Source organism: Cheilinus undulatus, linkage group 8 (assembly GCF_018320785.1).
Source record: "Cheilinus undulatus linkage group 8, ASM1832078v1, whole genome shotgun sequence".
NCBI lineage: Eukaryota > Metazoa > Chordata > Actinopteri > Labriformes > Labridae > Cheilinus > Cheilinus undulatus.
In genome coordinates this window covers 17272928-17297479 of record NC_054872.1, presented here as the reverse complement: position 1 = coordinate 17297479, position 24552 = coordinate 17272928, and the positions used below count along the sequence as shown (strand labels likewise).

General features: G+C 38.2%; 1 protein-coding gene across 1 annotated transcript; it reads left to right on the top strand.

Annotated features, from left to right (window-relative positions):
* Positions 1-766: 766 nt before the first annotated feature.
* Positions 767-24476, top strand: washc5 (WASH complex subunit 5). Its single transcript, XM_041794232.1, has 29 exons — positions 767-827; positions 1471-1724; positions 2081-2226; positions 2453-2537; positions 2756-2856; positions 4388-4580; positions 6277-6429; positions 6611-6724; positions 7116-7287; positions 8599-8726; positions 8953-9082; positions 9465-9577; positions 10128-10294; positions 10672-10747; positions 13385-13495; positions 13937-14077; positions 18365-18445; positions 18638-18739; positions 18974-19153; positions 19285-19409; positions 19518-19680; positions 19796-19898; positions 19988-20067; positions 20294-20397; positions 21686-21815; positions 21951-22047; positions 22471-22624; positions 23643-23730; positions 23930-24476. Exons 2-29 carry the CDS (start codon positions 1539-1541, stop codon positions 23984-23986), a joined length of 3480 nt encoding a protein of 1159 aa, XP_041650166.1. The 5' UTR covers positions 767-827; positions 1471-1538; the 3' UTR covers positions 23987-24476.
* Positions 24477-24552: the final 76 nt, after the last annotated feature.

Here is a 24552-nt window from a genome sequence, read left to right as displayed (position 1 = left end):
TTTTTCCCAAACACTGTCTGGCACGCACATTAACATTAGCCCATCCTTCTTGGATAGGTGTTTGGCCCCATCTCTACAGCTTTTCTTGCTTTTACTCCTCATTTATGATTCACAAACTATCTCAACACTAAATGTGTATGAGCCCCAATTTCAAACTGACCTGGCAACACCAAGCTAGAAAATAGGACTGAGCCTTTTTTCTTTAATGTTTTATCGCAGGCCTGCATTAAAAGTGGGATGCAATTTAAGATGGACGGAAATTCTCTTCAGGACCTCCAATATAGATCTGATATTTTTGCCTGAGGGGTAAAAATGCTCTGTATCTTGTCTTGAGGTTCACCACTGAGGTTTTACCGCATTAGGTTTGTTTAATTTCTGTTCGGGTTTGTTCTCGCTACTCAATCCCTGCAAATCACTGCATCCCTGCGGAGACAGAAATGTGCTAGTACATACAGAGGAGCTGCTAGACTAGAGCAAGACTGAGTAGATAAATTGACGTTTTAGTGGACCTCTGTCGCCACCTACAGAAAAACGAAGACCAAACTCAGCGTATGGACCAGTACAGCGGGGTACCAGTGCGTTTTTTGAAGACTCTGTGCATGATATATATATTTTTACTTATTTACATCTGAACAATTGCGGTTTCCAACTAATGATAACCTCAATTTAATTTTACTTTTCACCGGAGGAGGGCTCATCAAGGACCTTAGATTGCGTTTACCGCCCCTCCCTCCGGTGCGCCATATGAATAGAATCAAACGAACCCAACGTACGAAGTCATGTGGTTGGTCATGAGGAAGTAAACAGGGAAGAGAAGACTGAAAAAGGCAAGCGTTTTCTGCAGTCTTTGACTGAAATAACTTTATTCTGTGACAACGAATTAATCTGAAATTAAATAAGTTTTTTTGATATGTTTGCATATTTTCATGAGTTGACGTCTGCAGCATTCAGGCTCATCATTACAGTAGCTAGCAGGCTATATGCTAACGTTAGCTTTTTACCATTTGAAAGAGCTTATCAAACGCATGACCATGTCATAATTTAACTTATCACATTTTCCGCAAAGAGGCAGACAAAACGTCTATTAAAAGCTGCATGTATGTCTTCAGTGTGTTTGTTATGCCTCTAACAAACCTGGAAACTGTCAAAGCTAGTTTGCTATAGAGACAGATACTGCAGGACTTGGGACAGATGTGGCTTCATGTTGACGTTTTATAGTTTTTGCATTGCTCAAGAACGACGCAAGACTAGTGATAACCTTGCAGAATACTTTTGATAGTACTCTATATTTGCTCAACCGTCAGTGCTGTACATCCCAGTATTTAGGAACTATTTAAACCAGTTTGGATTCAGGGCTCATGACCAGTCCGTGTGATGAAAACAACTCAGTATTGTATTTGTGGATGAAATTGAAAATATAAACTGCATCTAATATTCCTACAATGCTGTAATGACTCTCTGTTTCTCCAGCTGGACCATCCAAACTACATCAAGTACCAAACACAGGGTGGGGTTAGTAACATCTTTCTTTGGCTACCATGGTGGACTTCCTGGCGGAGAACAACCTATGTGGACAGGCCATCCTCAGGATAGTTTCCAGAGGAAATGCCATCATTGCTGAACTTTTGCGCCTCTCTGACTTCATCCCTGCAGTTTTCAGGCTCAAAGACAAAAGCGACCAACAGAAATATGGAGATATCATCTGTGACTTCAGCTACTTTAAGGTAAGGAATACATCAAAGCATGAAATTGTAGGCATTTCTGACTGTTTAATGTGCAAGTGTTGAAGCAGGCATTCAATAACTAATGTTTGCAGGCTTCAAGAAACTAGCTGCATCATGTAGTTGCCATTATTGTGGATATTGCTGCTATCAATTTTATAGAAATTAGTTAGGACCCCCTTTCCTTTCCGCTTAAGATAAAAGCAACAATCAGGACTGATCATGATTTATGACTTTTACTGCTCTCTAATTGAAACAGCTGTCCTATCTTTGTCCCATTTTCACTGCTTTGTGTACTTTTTATTAAAGACATGTTAATTTCCTGAATGTTGTGCTTATTTTAATGCTTTTTCCGCCAGGGTCCAGAGTATTATGAGGCAAAGCTGGAAACCAAACCTGAGCTTCAAGACCTAGACGAAGAGTTTAGAGAAAACAACATTGAGATTCTATCCAGGTTCTATCTGGCTTTTGAGAGTGTCCACAAATATATAGTAGATCTTAACAGGTAAGACAGGAACTGGCTGGTTCATGTTTTTATTTTTCAGTTCATTTGCAGGTCATGCAACTCAAAAGAAAGAATAAGAGACATATTTTGAGCTGTGCTGTTGAAATGGATCAGTGAAACTAAGCACTTACCTTAATTCAGCCCTTACTTTTGTGTCTTTTAAGTCTTAAAAATACCTATGATTGAATAGAGAGAGGCTATTTTAACATTTTCTTCCCTTATGCAGATATCTGGATGACCTACATGAGGGTGTTTATATTCAGCAGACCCTGGAGACTGTGCTGCTAAATGAGGATGGCAAACAGCTTTTAGTGAGTGACACAAATGCAAATAAGGTTTAATTTTGCACCATAACAAAAGCGAGCTTTAATTACACCCTTTAAATAACCGTGTGTGACCTGTCTTATCAGAATGAATTTGTTGTCTTTCCCACTTGTTTGCAGGTTTATTCAATTCCCTAACTTTTAAAGAAAATGTTCTGAAAAGACATTAGAGCAGTTGTTGATGATATTTTCCCTCTCCTCTCCAGTGTGAAGCTCTCTACCTTTATGGAGTCATGTTGCTGGTTATTGACCACAAAATTGAGGGAGAGGTCAGAGAGAGGATGCTTGTTTCCTACTATAGATACAGGTGCGTTTGTGAGTCACACACAGAGACACACTCATTCAACATAACCTGGCTGACTCATGTGCTTGATGTGCACAGTTCACTTGGTAGCCAGTGGGTTTGTAAACAGAAAAGCTGAGTCACTTCATCTGACCGCATTCACTTAGAATATGGAGTAAACATTAGAGTTTGTGTACTAGATTCCTTTTAAGCTCTTTCTGTCTTCTTGTGAGTCGTAACAACACGCAATTTGGATTGAATATCAGATTTTATAAGGCTAAACCTACTTTTTATTACTCCTTTGATCACTGTTTTGAGCCATTTTCCATCAAAATATCAGTTTATTTTTAAACATACAAGGCATTCAGAAAGTATTCAGACCTTCACTTTTTTCAATTTTGTTATGTACCAGCCTGATGCTACGGTCTTTTAAATTATTTTTTTCCTCATTGATCTACACTCAGTACACCATCATGAAAGACTGAAAACAGAATTTTAGAAATTTCTCCAAACATGGGAAAAAAAACCCTCAGATATCACATGGATATAAGTATACAGACTGTTTGTAACAACACTTCAAATTTTTGCAGCTGCCTCCCATTTCTCTTGATTTTTGCTGAGATGTTTCTACACCTTGATTGGAGTCCATCAGTGTTAAATTAATTGGACATGATTTCAAAAGGCACACATTTATTTATCGAGGGCCTCACATCTGACAATGCATATAAGAGTAAAAACTAAGCCATGAGGTCAAAGGATCCGGTCTCTGAGCTCAGAGACAGGATTGTTGTGAGGCACAGATCTGGGGAGGTCTAAAAAAGGTTCTGCTGCACTGAAGGTTCTCAAGAGCACAGTTGCCTTCATAATTCTCAAATGGAAGAAGCCCAGCACAATCAGGACTCTCCCGAGAACTGACCCTCCAACCAAAATGAGCAACTGGGGAGGAAGGGCATTAGTTGGAGAGGTGACCAGGGACCAAACTGTCACTTTAACTGAGCTCCAGAGACCCTTTGTGGAGATGGGTCAGAGTTTCAGAGGGACAAACGTCACCAGCCCTCCACTGATTTTGGCTATATAGCAGAGTTACTAGACGGAGGCCTTTCCTCAGTGCAACACAGGAAAGTCTGCTGGGAGTTTTCCAAAAACTCAACATGAAAACCAAGTGAACTGTCCAATTAATTTAATTAAATACAGATGGACACCAATCAAGGTGCAGAAACATCTCAGCAAAAATCAAGAGGAATGGGAGGCATCTGGGCTAATACTCATGTGTTGCTGCGAAGGGTCTGAATACTTTCGTCAGTGTGGTATTTTGTGATATTTTCTTTTTCATAAATTTGCAAAAACGTCTAAAGTTCTGTGTTCATTTTTTCATGATGGGGTACTACATGGAGATTAATGAGAGGAAAAGTAAATTTAAACAACTGTAGCATCAAGCTGCAACATCACAAAAATGAAAGAAGTGAAAGGGGTCTGAATACTTTCTGAATGCACTGTTATTAAACAGTACATTTTTATTGTCTCACATTATATTATTGCTTCACCTTTTCCTTAGTGCTGCCCGTTCCTCAGCGGACTCCAACCTGGATGACATCTGCAAGCTCCTGCGCAGCACAGGCTACTCCAGTCAGGCTGGAGCCAGACGACCAGCTAATTATCCCGAAAGCTACTTCAACAGAGTTCCCATCAGCACAACGTTTATTAGCATGGTCATTGGGAGGCTGCGCTCTGATGACATATACAACCAGGTGAGAAATGCTTGCCCTCTTATAATTCTGCATTTTTTTCCACAACTTAGTTTGTTATGTTTTAAAGTAAACATTTCATGTACTAGAGTAAAGGGATAACAACTAACCACCAACAATCCACTCGCTGCAGTAACAGATTTAAAAAATACACAAAGATAATAAAATATCAGGGTTACAACAACTGCGTCAACTGTGCCACTCTGCATCATACTGTACTATGATGAAAAATTATGTAAAGGCATTTTATGGAAAGAAACTTGAGCTGTCAATGCATTCAAGTAATGAAGTTGTGGTTAATTACAGGCTTTGTGATATTCGGCCTTTATATGGAAGTTGTTCCATATAAAGGCAGCATTTCAAAAAGGAAGCATAAAGGCAGCATATTGTTCTCCTGGCTTTCTGCAAGGAAATGCTTACATTATTTCTTCGAATTTAAGCCACTAACAGAGGAGCAAGAGACAAGATGACAAAGGTGAAATCTGGATTAAAACTTGCTTGGCTCCTTTTGGTTCTGTATATGGCTAAAAACTGAGGCCCATGATCACTGCTGTTTCTAAACACGTCATCAACATCGCAACTCTCAAATATGGAGCTTTCGGAAAAAAATTGACTCACAATGACCTGTTACCATAAAAGATGAATATTCTAGGAATGTATGATACTGGATTATTACTGATATCCAATATGCCAATATTTAAATTATATAAAATAGCCACTGTAAAACTTAATGCAGTCTCTTTAGGTGTACAGTTATAGTCCTAATGTATACTCTTACAAATTCCCTAGGCACACTTAGACTTAACTCAAGGTACACCAGTGTGTTGCCATTTGAGAACCACTGCCCTAGGTAATCACCTATACCTAATGGTGTGTTTTTACGATAAAAAGCTGATATATGATTGATACTGTCAATTTGTACAGCTGATATATTGGCTGTAAATATTGTCAGATGTTTTCATATATGCAGATTACGATAAATAACTTCTTAAACCAGTATCTGCCAGTACCTGCCATGCCAATAATATGCATTCCTAGACTCTTCATATGGTCTCCCCTTATAAACATAGTAAGTATAACCCCATTTGAAGGCTCCAATAGATTGGTTATCAATGATATGAGAAATATTGCATAACAAGTGAACACGTACATCCTCGCCGCACACCTCTGGTAGCCTTCTGCCTTGCTGCCTCTTTTCTGTTTTTGTTTTTTCTTTCCCTTTTCATCTCCAGAAGTTTTGGAAATAGATTTTTTTAACATTCGTCAACATTTTTTAGCTGTATGTGTTGTGGAGGATTCCTTATTATGACATGAAGACAGTTTTCTGAGTAAGATCAGACCTATTTACCTGCTTTTAAAACAGTGACTAGTGTACGTCGGTAGGTTTTTCAAGTTTCTAAAGCTGCTGTAGATGATTGTACAGTCAGTCACAAATAACGACAGTGGCAGTTAATCTGCCAGAACTGTCTTTTTTTGTTATTAACTGATAAAAAAATAAACACTTTGTTTTGACAGTATTAAAAGTGACTGAAACACTTTCATTATATTGGCTTTGAAGTCAATAAAAATGATCATTTTTAAAATTTTCTAATAAATTACAGTGTTGTTACAACTTGAGTGATGTTCATGACGTTCGACTCATTCTAAAGCCGCCTTTGAAAACAAACTTTAAAGTATATCTTTTCTTTTTGTTTGTCAGGTGTCTGCATATCCTCTACCAGAGCATCGTAGCACAGCGCTGGCTAACCAGGCAGCCATGCTGTATGTCTGCCTTTATTTCAGCCCCTCCATCCTGCAAACCCAACAGGCCAAAATGAGGGAGATAGTGGACAAGTACTTCCCTGACAACTGGGTAAGATGTCACTTTTATTGGAGGATCATTCAGTCCACATCCTGAAAGTTTAATATGTAAAATTTTCATCATGACAGTAGACTAAAACTGAGGGTTGAATTTTAAATGTTAAGTTATGTCTTGCTTTTTCTTGAAGCTTTAATGTGAATGTTGTCCCTAAACTGTTGGTGTGTTCCTTCAGGTTATCAGTATCTACATGGGAATCACAGTGAACCTGGTGGAGGCCTGGGAACCGTACAAAGCTGCCAAAACTGCTCTGAACTACACGCTGGATTCTGCAAACATCAAAGAGCAGGTATGGAAACTTTTGGACTGGCTTCAATGTCACACAGCTTCTAGCTTTGTCGATTTACAGTCTGTTGGTGTGGCACTCCATCGTATGCTGGCGCTGATAACTGTGTTTGCAGAATTTGGAAATGATCCAATGTGACTGTGCAGAATCTAAATTTACACAAGGGGATTTATCAAAGAGGAGACTGTTTAAACTTGCCTTGAAAAGTTGAAGGAATAAAGTTGAAGTGTGTCATTCATAACAGTAAGAGGATACCGAACATTACTGATTTCATGTGTCATCTCATTCTCTGCAAGACACTCAAATGACTACCAATGGGAGTAAATTAATCAATAATTCATCGTCCAAAATTTAGAAATACTTTTAACCAGCATCACCATCACTGTGTGTTTAGGCTACTCGTTATGCAGCCAGCATGGAGAGCCTGAGGCCTCAGGTGCAGCAGCTGCTGAAAGAAGGTTTCCTCAGGGAAGAGATCATCCTCGACAATATTCCCAAACTACTCAACTACCTGAGAGACTGTAATGTGGCTATCCGCTGGCTGATGCTGCACTCTGCAGAGTCAGGTAGGAATAAACACATTCTGTGAATGTGTAATTATGCCTCTGACTCTGAAATTTTTCCCCAGATATCCTTATTGTTAATTCTGATACAGTTTCTTTAGTTTTGTTTATAATGTCTTACATGCCTTTTATTTATTATTTACAGTGCATTTAGAAAGTATTCAGACCCCCTTCTCTTTATTCAATTTTGTTATGTTGCAGCCTGATGATATGGTCAAAAAACATTTTTATTCTCATGAATCTGTCACTCAGTAACCCATCATGAAAAAGTAAAAGCAGAATTTTAGAAATATCTGCAAATTTGTTAAAAATTTAACACTGATATAGCACACTGACATACGTATTCAGACCCTCCGCAAAAACACTGGAAATTTTGCTCAGGTTTCTCCCATTCCTCTTGCTTGTTGCTGAGATGTTTACACACCTTGAGGAGTTCACCTATAGTGTATTTAATTGATTGGACACAATTTAGAAAGGCACATCTGTATAGAAGGCCTCACAGCTGACAATGCATATCAGAGCAAAAACCAAGCCATGAGGTCAAAGGAACTGCCTGCAGAGCTCAGAGACAGGTTTTTGAAAGTCACAGGTCCAGGGAAGGCAACAAAACATTCTAGCATTTTGTCCCATCTCCACACAGGATCTCTGGAGCTCAGTCAGAATGACTACTGGGTTCTTGGTCTTGTCTGACTACTAGCTTTTTAATTTGGCCTTATTTTTTACTGTTCTTGTTCCTGTATTTGTTGTCCTCTTTGTGCTCTTGCTGCAAAACTAACTTCACCTTGTGGAACATTAAACAGAATGTGAATCTGAATTAGTCTTTCAGGTTATTCCACTTGTATAATTCAATTGATATTAAACATCTTTAATCTTGAATTTAGAATCCAGATACTGGGGAGATTGTTCTACTAAGAGAGCAACATAACTTTGAGAGAGTACAACCCCAAACACATTTTGAATTTAAGGCCAACAACATTTGTTTTAAAAAAAAGTTTGGACTTCTCACTGTTAATGGGGATACCTGGAATCAGGTTACTAATATGACTGGGTATAAAAAAGCATTCCATCAGAGAGGCTGAATCTTCTGTATCTATGGTAAAGGATAGGGAAATTCTGTTGCAAATCAGCACCTTTAGTCTGTAGTTAGGCGTAAGTCAATGTCCCGACTTTTTAACATTTGTGGCTTTAATGCCACTTTTTTATTGAGAGCTGGAAAAATGATTTCAGCTTGAGAATTTTGCTTAACTTTAGAAGTGTGATGTTAATAAATGCAGGGATGTGGTTTTCCTCTTAATTTTATTCCTTTTCTTTCAGCCTATGATCCAAACAACAAGCGACTGCGTCAAATCAAGGACCAAGTCTTCTCTGACTCCAAATACAAACCCAAGATCCTGTTCCAGCTGCTGCTAGACACTGCACAGTTTGAATTCACACTCAAAGAGGTGAGGGTAACCTTAAATAAAAAGTGTAATACAGAGGCTGGAGTATTTCCAAAGTGCTGATTCAACCTGCTGCATTTATCATACAGTGTGTCAGCTCTATTAGCATACAGTGAGACAACATATGGCCGATCTATCACCAGCAGAGGACACAAACTTAATGTTGTCATTACATATCTCATCTGACTAATCTTTCATTGATTAAACATCTGTGCTGTCCTACCTCCAGATGTTTAAGCAGATGCTTTCAGAGAAGCAGATCAAATGGGAAAGCTATAAGAAGGAAGGATCAGAGAGAATGACTGAGCTGGCCGAAGTCTTCTCTGGAGTCAAACCTCTAACCAGGGTGGAGAAAAATGGTGAGTTACACTATTTAGGTGGGTAAGGTGAGGGATTACATGCATAGCAAAGAGAGGTGGCACTGCCTATGGAAACCCAGCATTTCATGCTTTGAGTGTCATGGATTATTTCACTGCTTGAACAAAAACGGCTTAAATGAGTTCAAGCTTGAAGCTGTTTCAGAGAAAAATGTCGAGGTAGAGAGACAAAATGGGACAAAAGCATCAAGGACAAACATGCAGGGAGAGGCGGATTAAATTTACATCAGTCATACTTTCTTCTGTCACCATGACTTCAGCTCACTTGTAAAGAGAGCCATTTTTCTAAACCACTGCTTGTGAAAACCACTTTGATAAAATGCTTTATGCACTTGTACGACACACCTATTTTACTCCCTCACAGAGAACTTACAGGCCTGGTTCAGAGAAATCTCAAAGCAGATTGAGTCTCTAAACTATGAGGACTCCACAGCAGCTGGGAGGAAGACTGTCCAGCTCATACAGGCTCTTGTAGAGGTGAGAAACACAGTGATAGACTTTTTTACACTGAAATGACGTTCATGGCTATCTTGAGTGTTTTCCACTTTTTAAGTTTTTCTTTGCCCACATTTGATTCATACATATAGAAAAGTGAATCCAAGAACAATATTTGGAAACAGCAGCAACATGAAGCAACAAAACTGACCTGCTTTGAAATGCCTTTAATTATAGAAACATCGGAATACATCATAGAAATGCCCTGCAGTGCGGTGGATTGTACTGACCTCATTTTCTCTTGTCAATCCTGACAGTCCGTTGAAAAATAAAAGATGAAACAAATGTTATTTACACAGAAATCACAAAACTGGGTTAGGTTTATTTATATAGACACAATTAACAAGTCTGTCAGTACAGCCAACACCAAATTATCCTCATGAGTCAGAATTTGTACAAATGCCAATGGAGTATTGCCTTTTTTTTTTTTAACCTTTCAGACAATCTGCAATCCTTGGATACTGATATGAATGTTATTTGTTTTCTGTCCCATTTGGTGTGTTTGCAAAACTGTTTTTTCTTTGGTCTGCAGGTCCAGGAGTTTCACCAGCTGGAGTCAAACCTGCAGGTGTGCCAGTTCCTGGCTGACACCAGGAAGTTCCTGCACCAAATGATCCGCACCATCAACATCAAAGAGGAAGTCCTGATCACCATGCAGATAATTGGGGATTTGTCCTATGCATGGCAGATAATTGATAGGTATGTACTTAGACACATAAGAGATAAAAAAAATGGTAAAGAAGAGAGTAAAGAAACCAAAAATGAGTTGAAAGTATTTTATGATGACAGTTCTGTTAAACTCCACATAGGAAGAGTCTTTGTAGCATGTTTTTTCTTTGACACAGTAGTTCACAGTATTTTTGTCTCAGTGGTTCCACAGTAGCAGCAGAAAGTAGCAGACATGTTTTTCTCTTGGTCAGCCAAAGATGATGAATCAGTTGGCTCAGCTTCTTCTATAAACTAAGAGGAAGACCACATTGCTTCTGCTTCTGTTTAACTCAGTTGTGTTTAGCTTTTTGTCTGAATTTCTGAAAATCTCATCTGCTTTTTTTTCTTGCTTACTTTTTATTCTGCAGCTTCACATCAATAATGCAGGAGAGCATCAGAGTCAATCCATCAATGGTTACCAAACTCAGAGCTACGTTTCTGAAGGTGAGGGCTGACAATGCATGAAATACACCCTAGCATCATAGACTGTATGAACAAATAGAAGAAGCGCCTCAGTCTCCTCCAACTGAAGACAGATAAAGCCATCCCTCCCATAATGGGCATTTGGAGCCAAAGTCTGAGCTGTTGGGACTTGATAGAAAAGCTGTTTTATTGGTGTCATGCTACTTCCTCTAACAAAAACAGTGTAACTTCATGGTAAAACTGCGAAAATCATCCAGATGAGTGTGTCAGTTTGAAGCAGACCTTCATGGTTAATGTCTAATGAGGAGCTATGCTAAATAATTTCATGATGAGACGGACTGATAATTATCTGTAGGCTTTACTTTGACTTCGACGACACACATAGGCTAAAAGACCATAACCAAGAAAATGACATTTATCATGCTGGCTGCTCCTGATAATTTCTCATGAAACAGGAAAACTTGCTGGGAGAAGATTAGAATATATACTAACACCCAAGCTGTTAGAATTCCTCTCATTGTTGGTCATCTTCTCTACCATTTCATTGCTGAATATGTCAGACAGTCATTTGTGCTTTTGTATACCTTTTTGGCATCAAATAACCGATGAAAACAAAACCTCTCGGAAGTTAAAGCAGTTTAACATGGTAGAACTAACTATGACAGATACCTAACTTCATTTAAATTTACCATGAAATCCAGGAGATCAGCCACATTTCGAAGGACGAAATATATATTGGATGATATCTGATATGCTTATCTTTATGAATCTGTTTTACCTGATAACAACACAGATTCCTATGCTATCCATCCATTCATCTTCTTCTGTTTATCCAGGCGGCCTATATCTATCTGCCTATTGATACCTATGTGAATACCATTATTTATACATTTAATTGAGACCTAAATATTAAGCCCTTAAATTAACTTTTAAGTTTAAGTATGAAAAAACTTCAGTCCTTAGAACAAACATTAAAGATTAAAGAGTATGGGCGAACAAAGAACAAGACTTCAGCTGATGTATGTCTGTCAGTCCTAAAACTTAACTAACTTATTCCTGATTATGGCCAATATTTACCATTGGCATAGACCAGTATTTACACATGATACATAGCTTGTAAATATCGGCAGAAATGTATACATCTGCCAATACCAATATCATGCTGAGAAGGTCATACATCCCTAATTTTTTCATCTGAAAGCAGTCTGCAGCTTATGCATGTATCAGTGCAACCTATATACCAGTAAAAAGTTATGAGCGTCATCACTGTGAGTGTTCCCAGCTGCCACTGCTACACACTTCTCAGTAACTAAAGTGATTGTAGATTTACTCCATTCCTCGAGTATTACAAGTGGCCACATCAGTGCTGCGAATGTGCTGGGATACAAAACGTCACTGACCAAACCAAACCAAAAGGGGCTGGCCTCACTTTAGAACGGCTTTTCTCTCTCATGAGGTCATAATCATACATTTAAAGTAAATGAGGTATATAACATTAAGTAAATATTCCCTATGGAGTGCTGGTTTGTTTGACAAAACACCACAGACCACAAATTTGAGGCACAGGAGGACAGAGCAAGTCATGGACAGTGAGTCTGTCTCAGAACAATCAACACAAGCTGAGAGCCCAACTACCGTACTATAGCTAATAGATGTGCAAACTCCATATCAACGAAAACAGATTGTACTTAAAGAGCTATACAGTTGCGCCAAAAAGCACCTTGTGGGCTTTACAGGACAAAATGGAAATCATCTTACAGGACAGTTGAAACCTTTTTCCTTTTGTGGGATTCCAAAAGAAACTACGGCTTATACACCAGGGAAACCTATATTCCAGATTATATGGTATTTGAGGTGTTTTTGGTTTTACTAGCTGTTTCTCAAAGCCAAGAAAGGTTCCTCGAGCGGCTGTTTTTGGAGGATACTACGTCATCGACTGCCGTTGGAGGACTGTTCCAATCTTGAGGATCTTCAAATTTTTTCCAAGGACTGAGTCCTTCAAACAGAGAATTTCCTTCTCTTAAAAACAAATAAATAGCATAACATCAGGTTAAAGCCAGGTCTTAGCGTGCTCAATACACTTTTAAATGTCCTGTTTTCACCGTAAATATGTCGTCATCATTATTTCGAATCAACAAGTAAAGCTGGAGGGGTAAAAGGAGAGCCATATAATAAGATTATTTATTTAATTATATTACATGGTTATATTAAATGATCAATATGATTATATGATTATATTATTATATATACTATGATTATATGATGATGTGATAACTTAATAGACTGCGCTGGGTAAAACTTGTGAAAGTAGTTGTTAGTGCCCCTCCCATTTTGATTTCTGCTGTTGCCTCCAAGGGTCCTGACTTGGGAGGATGCTTCCCATGGAAGAAAGATCCTGGTCTTTGAAAAACAGCTTAAGTTTGATGAATTACCCATAACCCAACACCTGTTTACATGGAGGATGCTAGGTTTATGACATCTCACTGCAGTCAGTCATTAGGGGGCAGGTCTGATCTTTTTTTTGCTTCATTTGGGGCAGGCTGTTGCACTGTCCATTCTTTACACAGTCTATGCCTACCACCCCAACAAAAAACAACAATTCTCATTCATGGGATTGTGACCTGTGATGTGAAAACATTTCTTTTTCTGTGTGTGCAGCTTGCATCTGCGCTGGACCTCCCTCTGCTGCGAATCAACCAGGCCAACAGTGCCGACCTGCTGAGTGTCTCACAGTTCTACTCTGGGGAGTTGGTGGCTTATGTCAGGAAGGTAGAGTGTATTCAATTCATCTTTTTATTCATCATCTAAATCTGTATTTATGAAGACACCCTCTTTTGAATATTTCCTGTAGCACTCATAGTTTTTTAACAAATGAGCCCTGCGTGTCGTAAATTATTGTTGGATATGTGTACCACAACAGCTGCAGTTGTAATTAATGTTTCTACAACCATCTGCTCAGCAAATTTTCCCCAAAACAGCTACTTAGTGGATGTGTACCTTAAGATCCTATTACCTTCTGGTTTCATCAGCTGCATGCCGAGATACTTTGTGCCCAAGGATTTGCTTCTCCTACCCGCACACATGCTTCTTCATGCAGCATCATGTACCATCTGCTTCTGATGACTAATCTCAAATCTTCTATTAAAAAAAAAAAACGGTGTCACATTAATACTGGAGCTCAGTTTTCTTGTGATGTCTGCTTGTTTCCAGGTGCTACAGATCATCCCTGAAAGCATGTTCACCTCTCTGGCCAAGATCATCAAGCTGCAGATCCACGACATCATGGAGGTACCCACGCGGCTGGATAAGGACAAGCTGAAGGACTACTCACAGCTCGGAGCTCGTTATGAAGTAAAATAACTGCTGTGGATAAAATAGTCATACTCACAAAATTTATGTAGCCCGTGGACAGTGTTCACAGTGTCATGAACGAATGTAATGAAAACATTCCTCAGGTATTATATGAGATCAAAAGCCAAAATTGAGGCCCCATGTCCTCTGTGTGTCATCAGAGGCATTCATACAAGAGGAAGCATTTCTGAATATTATGCAGTCTTGCAGCTTTTGATGTAAAACACAAATTAGAAAAGAAAGATCAATATGGAAACAGATGGCGCAGGCAGACTTTCCTGAATCAAATTAATTAAAAGTTGTCAGGATAGAATTGAAAAGCATATTTTAAGCTGAGTCAGATGCTTTCATTTTAAATGTGATTGATTTACTAGATTCTCAATTTAACTTAAAAAACAAGTAAGGAAGGCAAATCACAATATACACAAAGCCTGCTGGAATTTATCTTTCTTTACAAGGATTGATGTAAAACACTCACAGGTACCTGTGAATTGCAGTACACTAAATAATCTCTTTACAGTGTTTTCTGACTTTTTAATAATAATAATAATATCTTGAATTTATATAGCGCCTTTCAAGAAACCCAAGGACGCTTGACAGGAACATATAGACATGGACAAACTATGTGAGGGGTAGGATGAGTGTAAGGGGTGGCTTAGTGAAGACTGTAGGCTGTGGTGAACAGGTGGTGCTTGAGACGTTTTTGAAAATGTCCAGAGATGGAGCGATACGGATGTCTGCAGGAAGAGTGTTCCAGAGGGTGGGAGCTGCAGCACTGAAGGCTCTGTCTCCATAGGTTTGGAGTTTGGTTTTGGGCATGGAAAGTAGGCCGGTGTCTGAAGATCAAAGGTTGCGGGATGGTGTGTATGGATGGAGGAGATCAGAAAGGTACTGGGGAGCCAGCGCATGGAGAGATTTGTATGTGAGGAGGAGGACTTTGTAGTTGATATGGGATTTGATAGGGAGCCAGTGGAGGTGGATGAGGGTTGGAGTGATGTGTTGCCAGGGTCTAGTGCGGGTGAGAACTCTAGCTGCAGAGTTTTGGACGTACTGAAGCTTGGCCAGTGTTTTGCTGGGAACTCCAGACAGGACTCCATTACAGTAGTCCAGGCGGGAGGTTATGATAGCATGAATGAGTGTTTCAGCCACAGAATCAGGGAGTGATGGTCGGAGTCGGGAGATGTTCTTGAGCTGATAGAAGGCAGATTTGGTGACAGACTTTATGTGGGACTGGAAGGAGAAGGTGGAGTCCAGGATGACGCCCAGGTTTCGGACCTCAGAGGATGGACAGATGGAGGTCCCGTCCACATCGAGCATGAAATCTCCAACCTTCTGCAGCAGCGCTTTGGGGGCCACCACCATGAGCTCTGTTTTATTGCTGTTGAGTTTGAGTTGGTTAGATGTCATCCAGGCTTTGATGTCGTGGAGGCAGTTTACCAGGGAGTGGGGAGGGAACTGAGTGGATGGTTTGGTGCTGAGATAGAGTTGGGTGTCATCTGCATAAGAGTGGAAGCTGAGACCGTGTTAAGGGTTAAAATTGTCAATGAAATTAACTTTGACTTTATCTGATGGTGGTAGGTATGCAGCTGTATCCTCTGAACCTTTTTCTTAATCAAAAAAAATGTAGAAACCTGCTATAGAACACAAAAATATAAACACTAGTATTTGGCATTCTTTGTAAGTAAACATCGGTATATACGTAGTGTCCAGGTTATACAGAAATCAGGGTTGTCTCAAGATTTTACGCTACCTAACACAGATTCAGACTATTTTTTTTTTTTTAAAGGGTTAGGTAGTTTTTACAGTCTACCCAGATTAGACATACATTTACAAACAACCAACAGACAGCGGGATGTCTGAGATAATACAGTTGTCAGTGCACTGACCAAGATGCTGATGCTCAGTAGATATTGAGGAGTTGTACAGTAGAATGTGAGCCTTCCTTATTGGCAATAACAACATGAGAATATAGAATTTCAACCAGGATTTTCAGGTAAAATCCTGCCTCCGTAACATAGTAAAGCTAACAGCTGTTGTGGGATTTGATGTGGAATCATTCTCTTGCGATTAGGGAAGCATAATACAACTGATAAAACTAATAAACACTAAACTAAACTGAAGCCTTTTTACAAAATAAAAACTAAACCAACAAACCAGCAGTAAGACTAAACTGAATTTTAAAACAAAAAGTGAAAACTAAATGAAAATAAAAACTAATGAAAAATCCCAAATTTGACTTTACCAAACAGACTTAAAGTGTAAGGAGTGATGATGAATACAGAAGAAGACTTCAGGTGATGTAGGTCTCTTGGTCCAGCCTAAAAGTCTACCAACTTATTTGTTTATATGGCTAATATTTACAGCTGATATAGGCAGACTTTTAAAGCCAAATATTGGTTGAAAATATCAGCAGAAATCATCATACCTGCAAAAACAGTAATTCCCTTTTTAAGCTAATTGCTGCCTATACTGATATCATGCCAATGATATTGTTCATATAAGAAAACTACATGCATTCTTCACTATGTTCACTGTTTAGTCAGTAGAGGTGGAAAAAGTACACGACTATATTGCTCAAGTAAAAGTACAGTTACTATGGTTAAAAAAGACTCAAGGAAATGTAAATTACTGATTTCAAAATGTACTCAAACAATATAAGTCCACAACAATATCCTCAGTAATCTGAGTAAAGGTAATTAGCTACTTTCCATCCCTGTGAACAACAGTATCTGAAAAGAAACACTAATAAGGCTGCGCAGATTACAATGCAAGTCTGCATTTAAAGTATGTTTGAGTGAATGAAAAGATCAGCCAACCTAAGAATACTGTATAAACCACTGTATGGTTAATGAAAGAGCAAGGAATACAAGATAACTCAAGCTTCTCATTCCAAGTAACTACTGTGAAGGTTTAACAGTCTGATGGCAGAAGAAATGAAAGATTTAGAATAGTGTTTTGTTCTCCTAAAGAGCGCTACAAAGCAACGGCCTGAGGGCATTAAAGTGAACTCTTCTTGTCTTTTACAGTATTGTTATGGCCTGCCCAAAAATAATTGGATTCCAGCAGATACCTCAAGGCAACTGAGTAAGAGCTAAACAGCTGATAGCCATAGAAAAGTAGCAGGAAGCAGCAAATGAATAAAAAGCAAAAGCACTCCCTGCACTTCAAGTGTTCCATAAAAACCCTCATGGCTGTTTGTTATTGATATTCCCACCCTTAACCTATCCTTGGACTGAACTTTACAGAACTTAACCTATTTATTTGCTGCCTGGTCTTAATGCCCAAAACATGCCCTATCTCCCTGGCAAACCAATCATCCTCTCCTTATGTTGTTGCCCTCTTTGTACATAACTTTTACAGTTTCCTGTGACACATCTTAGCTATAAAGCAATGATGTGACACCATTAAGCAGCAATTTATCTTCAGATAAGTTTTCTATTGAATAGTTGTCCTTGTAAATAGAGATGTTTGCCACTGATTCCCAAGGTTGCCACTCTATTAGTTCTCAGTCCTACTTTATGAAACATACATGTGTTTTTGGACCAGACTAGAGCCCAATTTGGCCTTCTCAGTCTTAGATAGTCTTTGTTTGGTTCGTGCTTATGCAAACCAACCAGAGGCTCACTTTCTAGGTTCATTGTAGTGCTGCACAGTTATTCTAACCTTAATCTCAACCGCAATCACAAAGATAAAAGATGCAATTATTTTTGAATAAATTAGTACTTGAAAGGTTTACAAGAATGCCTGCAGAAAGGCCTTTTAGTTTACAATAGTGCCACTAATGCACTTTGTGGAAATACCTTTATTTTCAAAAAAAGTTACTAAATATGTAACTTAATATTTCCATGTTTTGAATTAAGGAATACAAACTTCAAAACTATAATTATTCTCAGCATTTTCCATGATGACTAAGCATGTAGACTCATGATGCCACTTATGCACTATATTGTAATCACAGTCGCAGTAATGTCCAGTATAATTGCAGTTGCACATTATTACCAAATTGTGCAGCACTAGTTCACAGCACTTGCAATTAAGAAAAATGTTGTAACTTTACACCTAAAAACATCCAAACTTTAAATGATTAGAGCTGTTATTTTGTTTTATAGCCCCTCTTTATTGTTTACCATTAGCAGCTTCTTATCTATTAGTTTCAGTGCTTATTTATTGGAAACACAGTAGCTTTGGTGTTGATTTCAACAAATTCTGGAATTGTTTTATGTTTAAAATCTTATATATTATGTGTGTTTGTATGCTTGACCATTTCTCCTCTTCATGTGGTAACAGGTTGCAAAGCTTACCCACGACATCTCCATTTTCACTGAAGGGATCCTGATGATGAAGACCACTCTAGTTGGAATCATTAAGGTAAATGCTGTCAAACATTTTCATTAAGTTTAATTGCCTCAATTTTTGCACAGTGATTGAGTGTTTTGTCATCTTGTCTTTTTGTCTCATTCAACATGCATAAAGAGATTTGGTTTTGACATCTGTCAAAGTGCAGTTATGAAGGAACTACAGTAGTAGGTTTGACTTCACTGACACACTGTTTTTCTTTAGGTGGATCCAAAGCAGCTTCTGGAGGACGGCATCAGGAAGGAGCTGGTGAAGAGGGTGGCGTATGCTCTGCATAAGGGGTTGATCTTCAACCCAAAGGCTAAAGTAAGACATCAGATTGATCACTGTGTGTATTTTATAATATTTTAAGAGTCATTAAAATGTCTGTGAAACACTAGATTTGCAATTCACAGTTACATATTTGTCCAAAATCTGCCTTAAAACTTGTTTTTATTGGTTCTTTGAAATGTTTGGTTTACAAAAGCCTTGTTGCTTTAAAAAATAAAAATTGTGAAGCACAAAAAGATGAGACTAAAGAAGAGATTTCTACTCTTTCAGCCTAGTGAGCTAATGCCAAAACTGAAGGAGATGGCGGCCACCATGGATGGGTTCTACAGATCATTCGAGTACATCCAGGACTATGTCAGCATTTATGGACTTAAGATCTGGCAGGAGGAAGTGTCCCGCATCATCAACTACAACGTGGAACAAGAGTGCAACAGCTTCCTCAGGGCCAAGGTCAGGATCAGCACAGCAGTAACATGTGTTTCCTATATTTTATGATCCAGCATCATATAGTTTATCCCTATATGTGACTGTTTGTCATTGGCAGAGAATTATTGAATGATTCTTTCATTACTCACCATCAGATCCAGGACTGGCAGAGTGTGTACCAGTCCACCCACATCCCCATCCCAAAGTTTCCCTCAGTGGATGAATCTGCCACCTTCATAGGTCGTCTCTGCAGAGAGATCCTCAGAATCACTGATCCCAAGTATGCCTCAGTGTCTCCTTAACTTTTTCCTCTTTAAAAAGAAAAAAAAAGTGGTGCTTAGTTCTGAAGCAAGATAGCTGCCTGTAAAATATTGTGTTTTTTCTTCAGGGTTACATGCTACTTTGACCAGATGAATACGTGGTACGACCTGAGGAGTCACCAGGAAGTTACCAACAACCGACTCTTCTCTGAGATCCAGAACACGCTTGGTACATTTGGCCTCAATGGACTGGATCGCCTGCTCTGCTTCATGATCGTCAAGGAACTTCAGGTAATTATTTTTCAGAAAAAGATCTAAGGCTGTGCAATAAAACAACAAAAGGGCTCTAGTTAGTGTGTTAAGCACACATTTTATGCACAATATTTCATCCCATTTCTCACACCAGAACTTCCTGACAATGCTTCAGAAGACAATCCTAAAGGACAAAGCTGTGGTGGATGTTTTTAAAGCCATGCTAATGGCTGTCAACCCAGTCCAGGGCATAGTGGGTTGGTATTCATGAGGAAATCCATCAACATGCCATGATTTGTTTTGTTTTTTGTACCTTGAAAATATTGTTTTTGTTTTCCTGCCACAGGTAATGCCAGCAAAGTGTACGCAAGTGCTGTGGCCAAAACACAGAAGATCTGGGGTGCATACCTGGAGGCCATCATGAAGGTCTCAAATTTTCTTACTTGGGTTTTAACTTCTGAAATTTTAGTGACCTTCTTACCCTCAGAGTATGAAATGTTAGCTCAATTTGTGTTTATAATCCTTGATGCATCTTTAATCCAGCCCTCCCTCTCTGCTGTATTTTTAAGCCACTCTTCAATGTCGGCTCTCTGTTAGTATTAATCAGACTTGATACTGTGAAAATAATATTAAATAAATGTGTTTGTCGCAGGTGGGACAGATGCAAATCCTCAGACAGCTGATCGCTAATGAGCTGAACTACTCCTGCAAATTTGACTCCAAACATCTTGCTGCTGCCCTGGAAAACCTGAACAAGTCAGTGCAGAATCAGAACATAATTAAGTCTGTAACATCTCTGAATCTTTCTTGACTCATAATTGTGATCTTTTGTGCTGCTTTATGTCAGTGGAAATTTCAAATCATTATCTTTTTTGTATTAGCAGGTACTCAAAGCATCACTTTAAATGTGTAGCTGCTTGATTCAGGAAAAAATAAATGTTATGTGGCTGCTCTTAATGTGAATTGCAGCTCAAAGTCCAACAGGTGGATTTAAGACTTGATTCAAACTCCTACATTTTTCAACCATTTTTAACCTCCTGACACCTGAGCTTTTGTTTGGAATGCATTTTTAGTTTCTCCCACTTATTTGGCGTAGTAGGACCTGATGAGTTTAAAGCTCAGCCTTGTCTTTCAGCTGGGATTGATTTTAACCAAAAATTTAAAATGATGGAAAAAGTCCCCCCAGCATCCAATCAAATTCCCTTGAATTTACATAAAAGTCTGCAGTGTTCAAAGAACTCCTGACCTCCAAATTTCCAATCAGATTCCTAAAATTATCAAATAAATTTCCCATTTCCATGAAAATAATGAAAAATTTCAAAGGTAATTCCACCCAAAAAATCTTTTTAAAAAATTCCTCAAAGAGAAAGAAAAGAAATTCATTTTCCAAATTTGCATGAAAATGTCCATTAAATTACTCAGAAAATTCACAGGAACCTCCAATGAAACACTTCAAAATATACAAACATATCCCAAAATTTCCAAGAATATTATTTAAAAATTTCACTATATATTCCCACATAGAGCCATAAAAATCACTGAATACTTTTTAACAAATTCCTCAAAATTTTAAAGCAAATTTGCCAAAAACGTTCAGATATATTCCCCAAGACATCATGAAAATGCAGGCAAATACCCCAAATTCTCAGTCATATTCCCATAATTAAAAAATAAATTTACCCTGCAAATTCTCTTAAACAATTCCAATAAAATTGCCCAAAATTTAAAATATATTTCCCAAATTTACACGAAAATGCCTGAAAATTTCCAAGCAAGTTCGGTCTGCATCCAAAAGAATTTCCCTAATACCCAAAAATTCACAGCAATTTTTTTTTTTTAACTTTAAAATAAACCCTCCAGGATATACAAACATAACCCAAAATTTCCATGAAAATAGTTGAAATTTCACAGATAAATTTACAAAATTTTCCATGTAAATTCCATGCAGAAATGATAACTATGTTGTAGGAAAACCACCGTGTAATGCCCTCATAAATACACATGCAGGGACTTAGGAGGTTAAACATCCGTCACAACTTTTCAGGTCTCTGCTGGCGGACATTGAAGCTCACTACCAGGACCCGTCCCTGCCGTACCCCAAAGAGGACAGCACTCTTCTGTACGACATCACTGCCTACCTGGAGGCTGCTGGCATTCACAACCCACTCAACAAGGTGTGAAAATTATGGGTGTGATTGCTGTTTGACAAATGATAATTAATTTTCAGACACAAATACATACAAAGCAGATTTTTTTAGTTTTTGATAGAGTGCCATGACAAATTGTGCTCCTCTTCATGTTTCTCACAGATCTACATCACCACAAAGCGCCTGCCTTACTTCCCCATCATAAACTTCCTGTTTATTATCGCTCAGCTGCCAAAACTCCAATACAGCAAAAACCAAGGCGAGATTTTCCAGTTACTGTACTATTAATGAGGTGTTTAGCTAAACAATAGTGGGTGCAACAGGTCAACCCATTGTTCTCTGGTTGATGTTTCAGAGAAACTGAAATTAATCTACCTTACTTGTATTTGCCTGTGTATTTGTGTCAAAACTGGGACAGTTACAAATTTTAACAGACATTTTGGATTACAGTTTCAAATTTCTCACATTTTTTATTGCCGCTACATGAGGCGTCTGTTGTTGATAAAAATCAAGCAATAGTTTTAGAAATATAAGAGGCCACTTGGGTCAGGTGGACCATGTTCTTATTATGAAGGGGATAAAGACAGGATGTGTTTTTTTTTTCCCTGTGTGCCAGAGGTAGTGCGATGTAAAGCCTCTTCCACATGCACTGTATTTAACCATGCAACTGATTATTTTCCAGGTATGACATGCAGGAAAGCCACAGATCCAGTTGACTGGCCTCCACTTGTTCTTGGTCTGCTGACGCTGCTCAAGCAGTTTCACTCCAGATACACACAACAATTCTTGGCTCTCATCGGTCAATTCATCCGCTCCATAATGGAGCAGTGTACAAGGTGATGAGACACTTTACAAGTTTGCTACTATTCAAACTGTTGTGGAGACTGAAGATGTCTTTCTGTTGGTTCTTTGTTAAGATAAATTGTTTCCTATTTAATTACTGCTCCCTATCCACCTTATTCCTGGGGGCTCTACTGTAGCGACAAAAGTGTGTGGAACTTCAGGTATAGTAATAAAAATAGCAAAAACACTTTTCTCCCAAAGGCTTACTAAAAAAAACCCCTCAATTTAGTGAGTACTGCTTCATTTTCTAAAATTACACGTCCAGCTAAATGTTATTGTAACCTGAAAGTTATATTTTCTGTAACACCCAGGACCTGTTGCTCTGTTTGTGGTACTAATAACTAAAACAGGTTAAATTTGTGTATCTAACAATAGTGTTTTAAACTTGCTGTTCACTACCTGAATGCATCAGTAATGGAATTCTTTTAACATAAATTCTTTATATTGAATTTTAGATTTACTGAACTGAAAAGATGAAAAAATGAATAATGGATATAATATAACTAATTTAAATTGAGACTAGTTGGTGAAATAAGAATTTCAGTAAAACCACAAGTGAAAGACAGAAATGTTTAAGCTCTGTCTGGGCTCTACATCTCTGAAGGATATAAGGTCAAGTCCCACCTTCTTAAACAAACATGATTGACCCTATCACTATGCAAATACTGATATGAAGCTAATTAAGTTAGATAAGTAAAATATGATAGTGTACCTTGATGAGAGCAATTTCTTCATTGTTTCCTCTGCAGTAGTAGGTGGAGGGATAATAATATTACCCTGTTTCAGGTATAACAGATGGCGTTTACTTTATTTCATCCTCAAATTGCTCTAGGACCACATCTCGTTACTATACAAAGTCCCATTCTGACAGAAGGAACCTGAAGTCATGTCCTCATTTCATGTAAAGTATCATGGGGCTAGGAATAAGGTGGATAGCTTGAAATTAATTTCATTTCATCCTGTTCTGACTTGATAAACTCACTCTTTAGTTTTCATTTCATCCCACTATAGTCAGAAGATACCTGACATGCCATCAGATGTGGTGGGGGCCCTGATGTTCTTGGAGGACTATGTGAAGTACACAAAACTGTCACGCAAGGTATGACATCTTTAACCTTGATTAATGTGATTAAAATACTCAGATTTCCTTTAATATTGTGCTGTACCAGAAAACAGCAAGAACACATACAGCACAAGGCTGTAAAAATAACACTAAAATCAACACTTGTTAAGAAGAGTTGTGAATTTTTTACTGTTGGACAGTAATGTGTATCTGTCTTTCTCTTGTTTTTCTTCAGGTGGTGGAAGCCCATGTCCCCAGTTTCATTTTTGATGAGTTCAGAACAATACTGTGAAGATCTGGATGAAGTATTTCATACTAAAACCATCCAGGCCCCTCTCCCAAAACTAGGCATTTGCTGCCATGGGCTTTTTCTTTTTTACCTTTTTTTCTGGAGAAATTTTGACTTGTAGTTTTAAAAACATAACTGTTTCTAACAACATTAATGATGAATATGATTTCAATCATCAACCGTTTTTTCTCTATTTAAGTGTCCAAGTTAGTCAACACAGTGTGACAGTGCCTCATTTTGTGGAGATCAGAACTCTTAAAACAAAGTAACCAAATGAAGTTTAGCTTAATTTATTTTGTTATTTACAGCTGTCCATCAGTGTTATTAATGAAAAAAAGCTTATTGAATTGTTCACTCAAACCTACTCATTTTATTGGCCATGATTGTCTTAATGCACTAACTATAGATTGTATATACCTTGAAAAGGAAAGTTAGATTGTCTATAACTGAACAAGCCAATTTTCTACATAAACATTTTGTGCCATTTCTAACTGTAAATCATGAATAAATCTGATTGTTCATACATGGTGTGCCATTGTGTTTCTTTTCAGTTGTTAGTGAGTGAAGGC

Excerpts from the sequence above, each read along its gene's own strand:
- washc5 (XM_041794232.1), top strand. The coding sequence starts at position 1,539 with ATGGTGGACTTCCTGGCGGAGAACAACCTATGTGGACAGGCCATCCTC. Across the intron at positions 10,295-10,671 it reads GCATGGCAGATAATTGATAG|CTTCACATCAATAATGCAGG; the intron begins GTATGTACTTAG and ends TTTATTCTGCAG. Across the intron at positions 18,740-18,973 it reads TCTTCAACCCAAAGGCTAAA|CCTAGTGAGCTAATGCCAAA; the intron begins GTAAGACATCAG and ends CTACTCTTTCAG.